This window comes from Trachinotus anak, unplaced genomic scaffold (assembly GCF_046630095.1).
Source record: "Trachinotus anak isolate AG129_WGS33_773 ecotype Australia unplaced genomic scaffold, CSIRO_AGI_Tana_v1 ptg000024l, whole genome shotgun sequence".
Classification (NCBI taxonomy): Eukaryota; Metazoa; Chordata; class Actinopteri; order Carangiformes; family Carangidae; genus Trachinotus; species Trachinotus anak.
The window spans coordinates 7,793,018-7,809,865 of NW_027273875.1; the positions used below are offsets into that span (position 1 = coordinate 7,793,018).

Consider the following 16,848-nt stretch of genomic DNA (forward strand, 5'->3'; position numbering starts at 1 on the left):
TAATTGCTTAACTTAACTTATCTTTCTACAATGTCTGCCATAATAATAACTAAAAAGTTATTTGTTATATAAGAAATAAAGAAACAGTACTTACACATTACAATGACATTACAGTGGCTTTTTCTTCTGTCCAAACAATTTATATTAGATAAAGATTGTATGTGGTTTCTATATAACATAATTTTTATTCAATTTATTTGCAATTACTTAATGTAAATAATAGCCTATACAATAAGATTACAGCAGGTAGTATTAGTGAAACCATATTTACATCGTTACATAATATTAAAACTATGTGATCTTTCACCATGCTGCCACATTTACAGTATCACTATAATATTAAAAATATGATATATATACACCTTGCTAAAACTAATACAGCAGTGCTGCAATAAATCCTCCGTCATGAAAGTTATAATGTTCAGTTTTTAGTGAAACTTAAAAGAGGTGTTGATTCAACTTTTGGAGGATGTCGTCTGTGGTGCTGTTGAACTGTCTTGCATTAAACACCTGCCAGTTACCACAATACAATTCAACAGCAGAGCACCACAAACTGCAGCCCCCAAAATTGACCATAGAGTTGAATCAACACAAAACTGAAAATAACCTTCATGACGGAGGATTTATTGCAGGACCGTTGAATTCGACTCATTCGTTTTAGCAAGGTAACAATAACAGATTATTGTACAAATGTCAGAAAATACAGAATAGGAGTAAGTGGCACCATATGAGCACATACTACATTTGTTTAATTTCAGTAGATATTCTCTCCTCTGCTCTGTCCCCATCTGTTGCTCTAAATCAAAGCAGCACACATCCCCCACCTTTGGCTTCCACATAGTTTGGGTTAAGGTCATTGGGCAGCTTGCCACCTTCTCCCCAGATGTTCAGCTCTCCAAACACACCTGTTTCAATCATTTCCTCCTGCCAGGGGATTGGGACATTACCAGAAGCAAAGTCATTGTAGAACTCAGTGTCCTTATTATCCAGGACCACGCCTTTGATTGTACTGAAGGCGCCCACATCATCAATATCTTTGGCATAGACCATCTTAGGATCAGGGACAAATGGGGGAGGTAGCATGCCTTTGGATGAAACACAGAAGACATAAACAAATTAGAGAATGTCTGTAAGTACAGTGAATTCAATTTTACTAAATCAATAAGAGGTTTGTATCTTAATTAAAGCATTTTTGTTGGTTGGTTGGATGGATGGTTTAGTGGCTGTCACCCACCTGCTTCCAGACGGCCCCAGTTAATGTCTTTGAAGAAGGGCTGATTCTTCAGCTCGGTACAATCATTGTTTTTGAACCCGAGACGTTTCGCTGGGTCCTTCTCCATCAGGCCTTCGCAGAGATCCTTGCACTCCTTGCTGAAGTTAGGTGTATATGCAACTGGATCGTTCAGTATTCTGCGAGCTACCTCTTCATTCTCAACCTGATGACAGATACAAATGTTTTGTATGTATGATTTCACAACAGACAACTGTCAATGGACATCAGCAAAGAGGAGAACTGAGGATATTTTAGCCCATAAAAGCAGCCTGATTCATCCACACAATAAGTACCTTCTCTCCTCGCACTCTAAAGGGCCCTTTGGCAGCAATCATCTCATACACGGTGACTCCCAGAGTAAAATAATCCACTGTGTAGTCGTACTCCTTCTTCTGGAGCAGCTCTGGAGCCATGAAACCTATATTCATCAATAATATAACAGACTGCTTAGAAAATTATGGTCAGCGTGGGGGTACTGGTTATTCTTTTCCTGGATCGTAGCATTTCCTCTGCAATGGACCAGTTTTGTTTAGCTTCATTCAGATCCAGTGTTTTTTTTTTTTGTTCACTTACCTGGAGTTCCAGCATATCCAGTAGTTTTATCTTTTTCTGGTGGAAGTTCAACAGCCAGACCCAAATCTGACAGGCGGACGTGTCCTAAGTGACAAAGTTTTGATTACAACAGTGGCAAATAGGTGTTGAATAGACCAACCAGTAGGTATTCAAGCTCAAGCCAAAGTTAGCTGGTTAACCCACCCATCTTGCTTTGTGATAGAGTGATTGGTGAAACATCAGTATGTCCATTCATTCATATAATGCTGCAGAGGACGTGGCTCACCTGCATCATCCAGCAGTACGTTCTCAGGTTTCAGGTCTCTGTAGATGATCCTGTGCTGATGAAGGTGCTCCAGCCCACAGATGATCTGAGCTGTATAGAAACATGCTCTCTTCTCATTGAAACCCGGATTTTTTTCATCCACGTTATACATATGAAACCTGCGAGAGTGGGGCGGATGTTATTCTATTTTCTGAAGCCTCTGAGAAATCGAGAAAAGAAGAGCAGTAGAAGTGAAGCTACTCAAGACTCCTCAAGTTATTTTCTGACTTATAGCATGACGTACGTAAGAGCCTAGACTGTATATTAGCTGTGAGGTTTATCTACCCTAGGCTGATTAGTAGAGATGAGAGGGCTGGAACACTATTCTCATGTTGTTAACTACAGAAACCAGAATGTAGCATGTGTTTTCAAAGCTTAGTATTTCTGTCAGTCAACAGATTTCATTGTGAGTGTGTAAAGCTGTATTTGGTGTTTCTATAGAGTACCTGAGGTCTCCGCCATTCATGATGGTCATAACTAAGCAGAGGTCTGTCTTGGTCTGGAAAGCATAAGCCAGCGTCACGATGAAGCGACTGTGAACTTTTGCAAGGATGCGCTTCTCCACAATTGCTCCCTAAACAGAAATAATCATCACAACATGATTAGTCCAAGAAAACTAGAAATGCACAATTTTAAAAATAAAAGCCCTTTACAAATGTAGAGTCCAGTCACACAGATATACTGCCTGATTAGAGCTCTTCTGAGCACTCACATTCTTTTGACTTGTTGAACAGGTCCTTGGATCCGTGACAGATATATGAACCTGATCTAGCCCTTTTACACATGAGATATTTTGACATGTCAAAATAGGAAAAGCACAGCAGCAACTTATTTTATTCATCATTTAAACGTTAGGTGTTTAGGTGTACAGTTCTCAGGGCCTGCTGGGTCTCAGGCATGGATCACTCAAAGAGTGACTTTGCGCCATGATGAGCCTCAGTCTGCAGGTTTCCGCTCATTAATGCCATCAGTTACATTTAGTCCATCAGTCATAACTGAAAACACCTGTTTGGGTGCACAGTGTCTTAAACATTCTGTAGCTTGTTTAACTGAGGGGACTAACTTTTGGCGTGACTCTGTTTTGTCTATATACACAGTGTTGCTGTGTAGTGTACATACTGCACATGATAATGTATAATTATATAAAGTAATGGACAAAATCTTAACGAATTATGCATATAACCATATACTGGATCCTTCTAGTCTGGCTTTGGTGGGTTATTGCTGATAATCTTTCAGTTTTTAATTCTCCCTGTGGCAGGGCCCACATAGCTTTATACCTCAACGATGAAAGTGATGCTGTGTTGCGGTGCCGCTCCAGTGCCAGTCAACAAAATTAAAAGTTCATTATCCACTGATGCTTTTAAAAGCAGGGGGCTTCAGTCTAGTGCGCTGTCTCTGTGTCTGGCTCTGAGCTGCTTTGTGAGGTCTTTATGAGAGTCACAAGCTTCTTTGCAGTGAGCTGTTGCTGTGAAAACTAAACCTCTGCACTCAGTGTGGCATATTCTCTCTCAGTCTTTCTTTCTTATTTCCTGTTGTGGGTCAGTATGAGGTTGAATGAGCTCACTTTGTGTTGTAACTCTTGGTTGACACAGTGAATGGATATGGTTGGGAGACTAGATGATAGATCAGTTTTTTACCTCGTAGCCTTTGCGTTTCTTCAGCCTCTTTTTCTCCAGCTTCTTGTTGGCATACATTTTGCCTGTTGCTTTAGCCTGGCAAGCATACACTTCCCCAAAACCTCCTTTACCCAGGACTCTGAAGTCCATGAACCACTCCTCATCAACAGGCTGGCTCTCCAACCATTTGAACTGAACATAACGCAGGAAGTACATGCTGTTCTTGAAGCCAGCTACGGCCATCTTCTCCAGGTGTTTGAGCAGCTGCTGCTCGCTCTCTTTAAACAGGTCACCACGGACGTTCTTGAAGTCTTCCTTAACTCGAGTGATGGCCTTCTCCTCCAGGAAGCTGCAAAAATTTTTTGAAGCTGACTCATAGTACTTATTGACTATTTTTTGGGCCTTCTGCACTCTGTCCTTCTCTTGGCATACAGTGTAGTCTTCAATGTCTTTCCACAGTTCGCCAGCATTTTTGTGGGTTGCGTCACTCTCCAGAAACTGTTGGAACAGGCGTTTACCAATGGGTTGTTTGACACACATGCTGTCAAAGGCTGGGTCTAAAGTTGCCTTCATGTGTTCACAGTCTCTGATGTTTGGGAGTTTCAGCCTGGCACGCATTTTCTTGTCACGCATGGCGGCTGCTGCAGCTCCGTCCACGCTGCCACGGGCGGACACATAGGCAGAGTTTGCCACCACTGTCTCCAAACCACCGATGTCCATGGCTGCAACTGTGTATGTGGCACACACAAGTTAAAAGTCAATGACAGTGCTGAAAATGTCTCTGCATTGCTGCACTCTGCAGCTGATTTTTCATTGTAACCATAATGTGTTGTGATATGTGTCACTTCTAATTTCCTTCTATTTCCACATTAAGAGGGCCACAAATCAGATTCAAGTCGATAACAGCAGGATGGGAACTTCCATAACATTCAGTGTATAATCAGTTAGTCTTTGTTCAGATGATCTGGGAGGCATTTTGATTCAATCTTCTAACATATTTTACCCTTAATGTCACTTCTTTGATTTTTCTTTAACTGTCTTTCACAGATAAAACCATGTATAATATTATTAAATGACTATTTGTAGAAAGTACCATATACTGAGAGGTAACTGGTTGATTTTCTTTTCTTGTAATAGTTACATATAACATTATTCTCACATTATTATAACATAGGCCACTGTGTGTCATCAGTCATCAATAATGGGCGCATTTGGTTATATTATTTGAGCATGTACTTTGTCAGTACCCTGGGTTTACCTCATGTACAGAGCCTGTGTCTGTGCACTTACTGTTTATTAAAGGTGGAGAGAGAACAATGTTGTGAGATGCTGCACCCTGCTGTTCAAAAGACAAAAGTCACTGAAGAGGACTTTTTATTGCAGGTGCTACAGACGGGGGCATGAAATTTGGCTTGCATTCAATTGTACTTGATCATGCTCATGTAAGGTAAGGGACTGGGGGGGTGCAAGCCCAGGAAGGAGAGCATTAGCTCACACTGGACAGCCCGAGGTCATTTCACTTCCTCAGTCTGGTTCCCTTCTTGTGTTTCCTTTCTGCAGAATACAGTCCTTCCCTGATGTTAGCAAACTACAAATGGTTCACTTCCCATTCGGAAATATACTGAGACAGAAGAAATGTTTATTTATCCTACAGTTTGAGGAAGTCTCTCCATCTGCATCTCATTTTATTGAACGTTAGTGAAAAAGACACTTGACAGCATTAGACTGTAAAAAAAAGAGAACCTCTGCAAATAAACATTATTTTATCTCTATGGGAATATCTCCATATGATATACTGCAAGCGGGGCCATGAGCAGCTCCCACCATGTACTGTCTGTTGAAGAATACACCTCCCTGCATCATAATTGGACAGGAAATGTAAAGTGTGTTAAGTCTTTCTCTGTGTATATTTCATGCAAATAAGCTGCGCTGTCTCGCCCTGGAACATATAGCCCTGAAAGTGATACTGTTGGCTGGGTAGGTGCTCTCCTGACTTTGCATAATCCAGTTAACGTTGACTGCTGATACCAGAGATTTAGGTAATTAACCTCAACGTTAATTAACCTACATTTTAGACTTGCTTTTAAATATGTTTAAACAGGTGGACCACTAAAAACAAAAAGTGATGATCTTATCATGTATAAAATGTAATTGCTGGTCCTCTGGATTTTGGTGTTGTTTTTACAGTTGGAAAACCAAGCAACCTTTACATGATTTGATCTCGAAAATGTGGGTGAATTAAGATGGTTAAGATTGTCAGGATATTGTTTTTAATTTTGAAGTCTGTAATATTTTGGTTATCAAAGAAAATGAGCTTGAGGGAATGTATAATGTGATATTTTATAGTAAATCAATAAATAATGTCAGTAGCCTAATAAGTAAATAGTTCTCCACTTACCGTACTTTCTTGCTGTAGCAGGGAGTCAAATCCGGACTTGAATGCAATAAATTAAATAGGTATCATCCAACCAGTATAATCTAATTTCTTCTTTTCCTTGCTCCTTTTTCCTCCATCAACCAGAACAACATGAAATCATCTTCGTCTGTGTTGGGGTATTGGGTCCAGGTTTACTCTGCACCTGAAATCCTCCATGGTAGTTCATTAGCTGGTGAGGATTACACCCTGATCTCATTGGAGGGACCAACTTGGCAGAAGCTATTAGTCTAAGTCAGCAGCAGCAGTGGCTACTGATGAGGAATCTAGCTCAACAAGCATCATTTAACTGTTAAATACATAATTCACACTTGGTTTTGAGGATAGCACATCTCTTTAAGGGCAAAATATATGAATTATGACTCTTAATTGATACTATTCTTGATTGATAATTTTCCTGCCCCCCACCCCATCCCACCCCACGCCCTGGGGTCTGTGTGTTGTCATGATCTTTGAACTATTGTATATCTGTATTAGTTTAATTGTATGAGAAAATACTGTTTACATTCATTGTGGATGCTGCAAGCGAATCCAGAGCTTCAAAAATAGTATACAAACATACATGAGCAACAGATAGGATTTAATATGTGGTTGAGGAGAGGGAGAACAGGAGTCTAGATCATGCAGCCAATGACGACAGGAACAGTGTCAAACAGCAGAGAAACTTTCTCACAGCACCTGTTTAAGATGAAATAACCGGTAATTTATGATGACATACACAAAGCTGCTTCTACCAATTAGCTGCTAGAAATAGATAATTTAATTATGAGTGGAAAACAAGGAGAGAGTCACAGGCAGCTGCTCTGTCACACTGTGGTTTGCACAGGCAGACTAACACAGGCTGAGCCTGCTAGGAAGTCATCTGCAGTATTTTACAGTTCTTTTGACCAGTTTTACAACAGAGTTTCAGTTTGAGCTACACTCAACACAGAAGGGTATACTCTTCATTTTGGCTTTAAAATTTGTAAATCCTATATTTTTACTAACCCTAACCCTAAAAGACTTGATCATGTACTTGTACTTCACTGTGAGTTATGAGGTGTTTATATTCTCAAGACCTAACATGAAATTTTATGTTTAAATGTAAGAATTTACAAAGTCATTGTGGCTCTTTGCATTGAGTGCAGTGTTTCAATCATAAAATACTGTAATATGTGTTGATGTGTGCAGGTTTTAAAAAAGTTAAAAAAAAAAGAAAAGAAAATAATGCACGGATGTGACTGAGGAGAAGTTAAGTTTTCATTTCTTTCCTCACGCCTACCTATGAAAAATCTCCTGTCAGGTGTAGATAAATAACCAGTGTTTGAAGAGCTTCAGGTTGTTGTATTACATTAAAATTATTCCATATTTAACATGTAGAAGCGTCTAAGAAATGTACTTTATGATCATGGCCGAGTTTCACTTACCTTTGAAGTTCTAACCTTTTGTGTCATAGTGCCACCATCGGAAACTGTCACACAGGACTATTGTACAACATTTTGTGCATGGACAGCACTTTTATTTTGAAAGAAAAACATATTCAATGAAAGTGAGGCAGTACAAAACAAACAGGTGGCCCAATAGAAGAAAGATTTGAACCAAAATGTAAAATGTGGGTCTGTTTAGGCCGGTTTAAGCCCATTTCCTGTCCTATCCATCAGGCTGGGACTGTTCAATAGGCCGAGCGTAAATCCTATTCAAAGAGGGTAGAGGTGAAACAGATTTTACATTCTAGTCTAATCCAGATCAGTGACGAAGAACAAAACCACCCTCTCACCCGTCCAGACAAGGAGCTCAAAGACACTGATACCTGCATAGATCTAACCACTGCCCTTTCATCTGACAAGTCAAAGCTGAGATCACAGAAATAATGTCACCACACCTTCATCTCCTGGAGAAACACCAGTTTACACTCATTCTTCCACTCTTGCACTGCTATCATTTTATGATTCTCAGATGGCTTGACTAAATAATAACTTGTTGGTCTTTTACTACTGTTAAAAGGCAAGTCTGTTCCTGTTGAATTAATTTGGTGAAAAGTAAAAATCCCATTACATTTACATACACAGTGGTGTTGTGATCCTCTTGTGATCCTCGGGCAGCTGAGCTGTAACCGCTCTTCAGATGATTAAACAGGGATGTGTTTTAAAACAGCTCTGGAAGTCCCTGTTCTCCCTCAGAAAAAAATCTCTAATAAAAAGTGATGGTGTTGCCCTGGTGACCCAGTATTTACCTGAACCTCGCGTCACTTCATCAAGGAGAATTTAAATAGAAACACTGATGAATGTAGGTGAGTTAAAGGCTGTCATTGTTAGAGATCGAGAAACAACATTCATGTTCAGTTTAATTCAGAAAATCAACTTTATAAGGGAACTAAGGAGTTTTTACAACATTTAATGTTATTACTGACCTATAACTGATTTTTTTTTCAGAATTGAGTCTATGGTTGTATAAGCCACTAACGGCAGGTATTATTATTATTATTATTATTATTATTATTATTGTTATTGTTATTGTTATTGTTATTGTTATTATTATTATTATTATTATTATTATTATTATTATTATTGTTATTGTTATTATTATTATTATTGTTATCGTTATTATTATTGTTGTTATTCTTCTTGTTCTTTTTATTATTATTATTATTATTATTATCATTATCATTATCATTATCATTATCATTATCATTATTATTTGTATATACATACTAGTGTTGAAAGAGAGAGTCATTTGACAGCAGCAGCCTGCAGTACAACACAGGGGGATGAAAATAGTTTCTCTCATTGACGTACTGGCCTCATTCAATAATATACAAGTAGTACTGGGTGTACTGCAGCAACATGGCCGCCCATTCACTCGTCCTGTTGATCCATCCTTCGGTCCGCAGTTAACAAGTCCAAGGATAAAGAGTCGTTTCCATTGGCTGAGCGTCAAACGTACGTACACTGTGGTACCAACGTCCCAGCCTCCATGATGAGGTGTTCAGGGACGGATAACGTGTACAGTCAAATAAACCTTCATATATCCTTAATTCTTCTAGTCACCTCATGGAAATGATTCTATTTTTTTTTTCATTTCTGGTGTCAAATTTATAAAAGCATATTTTCTCTTCATGAATAATAATAATATAATAATAGCAAGTTTCTGGCTAAATTCAGTTAGCATATTACACTTAAAGCATGACTGCGGTTCTCTCTGGAGGGTTTCACAATTTATTATAATCTTTCCCAACAGAGCCCGATCCTGAACAACTTCATTTCCCAAGAACTGATGATCTGTCCAGGTCGACATGACCCAGCCAAGGCAAATATCCCTGCAAAAATATTATTGACTTTCATATATCTAAAATATCTAAACCAGATGCTTTCCCATCAAAGAAGTGTTTGTCTCTTTGTCTGTTTTTTTTCCAGTCAAAATATTGTGGACAGGATATCGGAAAAATACTTGCAAAAGCTCAAAGATGGACATTTTTTTAGGAAGGGAACTTGAAACTGAAATAGAGATGGATTTCATAAATCATCTGACAAACCATTACTCAAACGCAATGAATTCCTCTTTTTTCTCTCTTTTTGAGCTTTCTCGTGACAAAATGAAACCACAGCAAACAAAAGACAGAAAAGAAAAAATTCCTATAACGACACGATGGAAAACAATCCAAAATTGTCACACATGAAAGCAAAATGACAAAATAATACAAAATACGTGCAGGAGAAGACATCGGCTGCGTCCAATCCTGTACTTGTTTCAATCTTGATGTCAGTGAACAATACATCACAATGAACAGACCAGTCACATTTACCAAGTCGTGTCTCGGAATTACGAGTTTTACGACGAGGTCGTGAAGTGCTCTTGTGTCTGCGCACTGATGCAGCTCACTGGGTGGTGTGAGAGTGTGTGTGTGTGTGTGTGTGTGTGTGTGTGTGTGTGTGTGTGTGTGTGTGTGTGTGTGTGTGTGTGTGTGAGGTGTACAGTGGGTGGGAGGAGGAAACGCTGCTGAACTGGAAGCCGCGGACATGCAGGACAGATCGGACCGGCCGCAGGACTGAGCTCCACATCTGTCCGGTTCGGTCGCGATGGATTTCGTGCTGAGCGGAGCGGCGGCGTGCGGAGCTTGTCTGTTCACCAACCCGCTGGAGGTTGTCAAAACGCGGATGCAGCTGCAGGGAGAGCTCCGGAGTCGGGGCACTTACCAGGTTTATTATCGCAACGTGTTCCACGCTTTTTACACCATCGGTAAAGTGGACGGACTGGCCGGCCTGCAGAAAGGTCTGGTCCCCGGGCTGGTGTATCAGTTTTTTATGAATGGGGTCAGACTGGGCTCGTACGCCGTCATCGAGTCCTCTGGGTACATCCACACCAACGGAAGGGTCAGTGCGGCTAAAACTACGTTAGCAGGGGCTGTGGCTGGAGTGGTGGGGGCCGTGATGGGCAGTCCCATATACTTGGTGAGTAGCTGATGTTATCTTAAGCTGAGCGGGCTTGACTTCATTTTTTGTTTCATTCTTACTGTTAGTGGGACATTTCAAGGTGAGCTGCCTTCTGTGGTGAACACAAATTGTCTCCACTGACAGGTCAAGACTCATCTGCAGAGTCAGTCTACCTCCTCCATTGCTGTGGGACATCAGTATAAACACCAGGTAACATAATAACCCAAACTGGAGGTATTTAATATGAGTGACAGGCCTCATCACTTTGCTCATGTGTTCCTCCCCTTCCTGCCAGGGGATGATCCACGCTCTGGCAGCCATCTACAGGGAGCATGGCATTCTGGGACTGTGGAGGGGCTCCAGTGCTGCTGTACCCAGGGTCAGCGTGGGGTCAGCTGCTCAGCTCTCCACCTTCTCCTCCTCCAAAGAGCTTGTGATTGACCTGCAGGTTAGTAAACGGCTCGCTGAGCTCCGATCTTAACATAGAAGTCATCTGAATTCACTGGTGATGATTGGGAACAGGCTGACTGGAGGAATGTTGATTACACTGTGGGTGCACGTCTTTGGTCGGAGCTCACTGTTCAAGAATAAACATAACTGTTTTTGGGGGAGTTCCACTCTACTCATTGCTCAACTTAAATAGAACTGCTAAGATTATCATTATATTCAGAGCACAAATGCCAAAGATCTGTAGGTTTTAGCCTCTAAAATGTTGAGTTCTGTTTAACAGCTTTCGATTTATATGATAGTAAACTGAAAGTCTTCGGGTGTGGGACTGTTGGCCGGATAAAACAAGCAGTTTGACGATGTCACATGAGGCTCTGGGGTTCTGTGGTGGACACTTTTCACTGTTTGCAGATATTATCTACAGTATAGATTGGCTTAAGCTTTCTCTGTTAAACATATAACTGAACAAAAATAATCAGTTATAATCAGTAATCAAGAGTAGATTCCCTGATAAAAGAAGAATCAGTTGTTACAGCCCTAAACTGAGACACACAGGCTTGAGAAGAGATAAATTGTAGTCAGTAGCTGTGAACAGATTACAAAAGCAGTCATTGTGGCTGTGACAAAGTACGAGGCATTGCACTCTTCTGGAATAGAAATTGGACACCTTTCATTGCCCCAGCCCCCCCACCCCCCACTAGCCTGAAAACATGAGGCTTACACAACTAGTGCACCCGTTCACTGGCAGCAAGTGTCCACTGATCCAGTTCTAGTTTTAAAAAAAAGGTCTTTTATACTAAATGCCAAAACCTCATTGGTCAGAAGTGCTGTACTCATCTGACCACTCTGCAGACCCCTAACCACCGTGTGCACAGTTGGAGCTGTTTTAACTGGTTGCTGGGTGGCTGAGTGAGAGTGGAGGTGGGGTCTGTTCACACATCCCCGACATCCCAGGCAACACTCTTACTGCCTCATACATACATAAGCTGCGAGTCAAAAACTTCCAAATATCTCCAAAGAAGTAAAAAGTGTTGTGCTGCTACTGAGTTGTCTATTTATTGTTTTATTGTTGTAAGACAATTCTTACAAAGCACAACACAAATTCCCTCTTCCTCTTGTGTTATAAAACAGCAGGTTTGACAGAAAACACCTTTGACTGTAGCTACTGGAGTGTGTGTGTGTGTGTGTGTGTGTGTGTGTGTGTGTGTGTGTGTGTAACATTGCCACCAAAAATAGAGCCATCCTTTCGCTCGACTGAATGTGGGTGATCATGACCAGTTAAAATTAGAAGTGTGTGCACACAGGGTGGTACCTGAGCGCGTGTTCTCCATCCTCCTGTTTAAGTTGTTGCTTCACAACAGTGTCATTTTATTTTTCCCAAGGTTTTCTCAAAGGACAGCTGGTTGGTGGCCCTGAGTGCCGGCATGATCAGCAGTGTGGTGGTGGTGCTGGCTATGACACCTTTTGACGTGGTGAGCACACGGCTCTACAACCAGCCTGTGGACCATCTGGGCAAGGTGAGGAGACAGACCCAATATGTTGAAGTTTTAATTAAGATTTTCACAAAATCCGTGCATGGCTGACATTTTTTCAGCAACAGCCATTCAATGTGCTTTGATTCTGTTACTACCTCTATATGCTAAGTTTCATTGTAACTGCGAGGGTCTGCTTTTCCTGCACAAGATAATTTAGTACCAACCAGAGACTGCATTTAAAGATGGACGTAGCTGTGGTGACGTCACCCATAGGTTTCTGAAGAGCAGTTTTAAAGCTCGGAGTGGGCTGCTCCGCTGTTGCCATCTTGGCAGTGCCTGACGCCACCTAACTCTCGGCTAATGCAAAAATGGGCAGAGGTGGGGCATTTGGAGCCGAGGCTTTGGTGCATAAACTCACCCACCTGTCACTCAAAGCAGCACACCCTCAATAACGCATAACTTATCAATCTCATCTTTAAGGGGCAGCTTTATAAAGGATTCGCTGACTGCTTCTCCAAGACGCTGAGGAAGGAGGGCTTGACAGGACTCTACAAAGGCTTGGGAGCGTCTTATTTCCGTCTCGGTCCACACACCATTCTGTCTTTGTTCTTCTGGGATGAACTGCGCAAACTGTACCAGCAGTGCAGATAACACCAGGGACGAGGAGACTGAGAAGTGGGTAACTCATTAAGCTCTGAGTGCATAGGTTAAATGAGTCCTCATTTAATGAGTTTACTATTATGAGGTAAAAGAAAAACCAGGAGATGCTCTTTTTTCTTCATGGGAATGATAAAGAGCAAAGGTCACATTTTACACTCCCATAATAAAACAGATTAGTACAGTCAAAATGCATCAGGAAGGTGGATGAAAATGTCAAAACTGCAGTCAAGGGCTCTGAACAGTTCTGCCTGACAGGTATCATAAACAAACTGAGTTAGTCTTGGTAACATACAGAATGTGCTCAGATATGATAACCTACACAGGGACTCAGAGGATAACACAATAGACCTCATGTACAGTATACTGTATGTCCACCGGGGTAAATAGGTCACACATCACAGGACTTTTATAGCTCTTAAACTCTTCAGTTACACCATTCCAAAAGATATAAAATAAGCTGCACCGACCTGGGCACAGCTGTCTACTTTCTGGAGAAGGGATCAAATGAATGGACTGTGCCAAGAGCCACAGCAGTGGGAACATAAACTTTAATATAAATTGACTGGTGCAAATTCGCAGGTGGCAGCTGCTTCATGCTTTGCTAACATGGGTAACAGTCTTAAACAGTATATTCAAAGGGAAACAGGGAAGATGAAAATGTGACAGTAACACTGAAAATGACATGCTTCAGCCTTGTATTGGCAAGAGGTGCAGAGTATGTGTGGGTGAGGAATTTCCTGTAAGCAGCTTTGCCGTCAAGGAAACAGTGCTGTTAAAGTCAAAGAGGACCTGCTAACCACTGACAGACTGGTGAGCCAGTCAGTGCAAACTCTTGTTGTAAAACCAAAATTTGTTCAAATCTGCAGAACTTTATTTTAAGTTCTCATGGAGATTGTAAAGTTTCTACAGATACCAAATCTTTTGGGGAAATATGTATAAAGTGAAGCCTTGAGTTTGAATCTTTTACTCGGTTACAACTCCCCGTGGATGTACCACAAATAACCAGAATCACTGAGAGGTTTCATTGTGACACTGAGCACCTTAGAGACTACACATGACTACCTTAGACATTTTTAGGTTTGTTCAAAATTTACATATGAAGGTTTCATAACTACAACTACCCTGCTACATAATGTCTCTTTCTTTTATATCATACATTACCATTAAACAATTTGAAAAAGTAAAAAAAAGTTTAAAAAAAACTCAATTAGTAGACTTTAAGTCCATCTATGTTAGTTCATTATCTGTGTTCTACAAGGCATTACCACATTCATCTGTGTCCAAACTACTGAACTATTTCCTCTGTGATTGCTCAGCTGCAGGATTCATTGTTTAAACACTCTGTGTTTGACCTTCAGAGTCACACCAGGAGCAGCCTGTCGGTGCTGGTTGACGTGTTTCTACTGTTGTTTCAAAATGTTCAAATTGGCTCAGTCATCCACGATTACAAAATCTAGATGCCTAAGAGCATGTGTTTCGACAAGCTTGCTCCCTATTCCACAAGATATATTATTTCTATTTATAATTTATCATTATTATTATTAAGATCACTGCAGGGTTGCCAGATCCTCTCTCAAGTTCAAGTTCCAAGTTTCCATCAGTTCGGAAACTAAAAAAAAATCTTTGCCACTAAAATTACATTGTGATTTGCAAGTTATAAAATGGTTTGCCTTAATCCTTCATCAAGAATAAAAATCTGATTTTTTTGGATACTTTACTTTAGCTATGACATAACTGTATATGAAAAGTGTGACATCAGTCATTGATAGTTACTGTCTAACAGTTTGTTTGTTACTTTGAATGAATTGACACACATTCTTAATCATATGTCTGTGTGTTGTTATGGCCTTTAAAGTATTGAAGCATTTCCATTCAAGACAGAGGAGTGTTTTGACAAATACTAAAATTATGTGCATACGGTAAATGCACATCCTCCAGGTCAGTATGAGCATAACATCACAGTGTAGGTTTACAGCCACAGAGCGCCCCCCTGACTCCAGCAGCCCACTGTCTTTCATTGCAAAAATACCAAAACGTTTTAGTTGCTGCACCAGTGTGCAGTTACTGACTGTTGTGTGAAGCCTGCACAGTTTAGCCCTCTAGTCAGATCTCCATGAGTGGACACTGTTGGTAACATTTTGAACTCTGAAATTCTGTAATGTGCGAGCCAGACTGGATGCTTTCTTCATGAAGTGAACAATACTCTGCAAAGTGTCAAGAATGTAATAATGCATTAGTAATTATTAATGATTGCAATAGTGACCGGACATCTTTTGACATGACAGCACAATGTATTGTCATGGCACATAAAAGTAATAAATGCACTGTAGCTTGAAGAATACATCTGTCAACCCAATTTCCATAACAGAAGAGAGGAGACTAATGTTATCTGATTTTATTTTGTATCATGAAGGTGAAGCTTTCGTCTTCTTATATAAAGAATGTCTCTACAGCAAGCGTTGCCATTTTTATACAAGTAACAAGTAACTTTGTCCTCTCAATGTAATGATGCTGTATATGTATTATAAACACCGCATATGGTTCATTATAGCATTTTCTTATGTCTGTTAATTTTGATTCATCTTGTGGGGTAAATTTAATCCAAATAGTCAAGGACAGTACTGATATAGCAGCTGCACTATATATTTAATTCACTGACAGAACAATTATCATGAATAAGGTAGATCAGACTATCAGAGTTTTCTATAATTATTAGACTATTAAATTTGTCTTTAAAATTATAGCTCAAGCAATTCTGACCAGAAATTATTTCTGTCAAACAAACTTTGTGCCAAACATCTTGCCATTTGTTTAATTCACATCAAGCCAGCTGAACAATGTTTGGTGGTTCAGACAACAAAAAGTATGAAATCACTAAACTGGCTGATGACACCTTGTTTTAAGCAGTAATTTCCAATAACTGCCCAGGAAGGCTCCTCAATCTGATTTTATTCAAGGGTGAAAAACATCAAGGTTATGCCTGATTCTTAACATGGTATGCTGCCATAATGTGAATGATTTTATGATTTTTATGATATGATTTTTGTTGTGAATTGAATGGAAACCTGTTAACAGTGGTCTACAAAGACTACTAACTGAACAGTTACTGGTTAGTTTATATCGTTTAGGGTTTGGAAATATTAAAAATTCTGAATTTATAGGGAAGGACTGATGATGATGTCAAATTGATGCAAAATGCTAAATATGGTTTGATACTCTTTTGGACTTGCTCGACTCCGTTGCAGATGGTGTTAATGTAAATTCTCTGATGACTTGTGTACTGTGTCGTATTGACAGCCGTCCTCAGAGGTAAGCAGGATCAGTGAATGTTAAATGCAGCAGCTTAGTAATGTTTCATGAGCGTGTAACAAAATGCATTTCCTCTAATGGGCGGCCAACGTTTCTGTGTAATGGACATGAAGAGCAAATAAATGATCAGGCTTTGTAGTGACAGACACCGGGGTGATACCTTGTTTTGCATTGGCTGAATTACATATAAAACAAAATAAACTGCTAATGTTCTATCATGTTATACTCAGCCTTTACTACTAATGCCGCACACTATTTAAATTATACTTTCGCGGGTAAGTTCAGGTTCATCAGGCATCCAAGAATTAGATAAATTCTACAATCAAAATTAACCAACTGATGGAA

General features: G+C 40.1%; 2 protein-coding genes across 2 annotated transcripts; one reads left to right on the forward strand and one right to left on the reverse strand.

Moving 5' to 3' along the window:
* Positions 1 to 127: 127 nt before the first annotated feature.
* grk1b (G protein-coupled receptor kinase 1 b) lies at positions 128 to 4,497 on the reverse strand. The gene is made up of 7 exons (XM_071461515.1): positions 3,791 to 4,497; positions 2,597 to 2,724; positions 2,112 to 2,269; positions 1,847 to 1,930; positions 1,567 to 1,691; positions 1,235 to 1,436; positions 128 to 1,085 (listed from the first exon to the last, which is right to left on the reverse strand). The coding sequence occupies exons 1-7, from the start codon at positions 4,487 to 4,489 to the stop codon at positions 802 to 804; spliced, it is 1,680 nt and encodes a 559-aa protein (XP_071317616.1). The 5' UTR covers positions 4,490 to 4,497; the 3' UTR covers positions 128 to 801.
* Positions 4,498 to 10,138: 5,641 nt separating this feature from the next.
* Positions 10,139 to 14,384, forward strand: slc25a35 (solute carrier family 25 member 35). Its single transcript, XM_071460457.1, has 5 exons — positions 10,139 to 10,630; positions 10,757 to 10,822; positions 10,908 to 11,060; positions 12,442 to 12,576; positions 13,015 to 14,384. The coding sequence occupies exons 1-5, from the start codon at positions 10,259 to 10,261 to the stop codon at positions 13,183 to 13,185; spliced, it is 897 nt and encodes a 298-aa protein (XP_071316558.1). The 5' UTR covers positions 10,139 to 10,258; the 3' UTR covers positions 13,186 to 14,384.
* Positions 14,385 to 16,848: the final 2,464 nt, after the last annotated feature.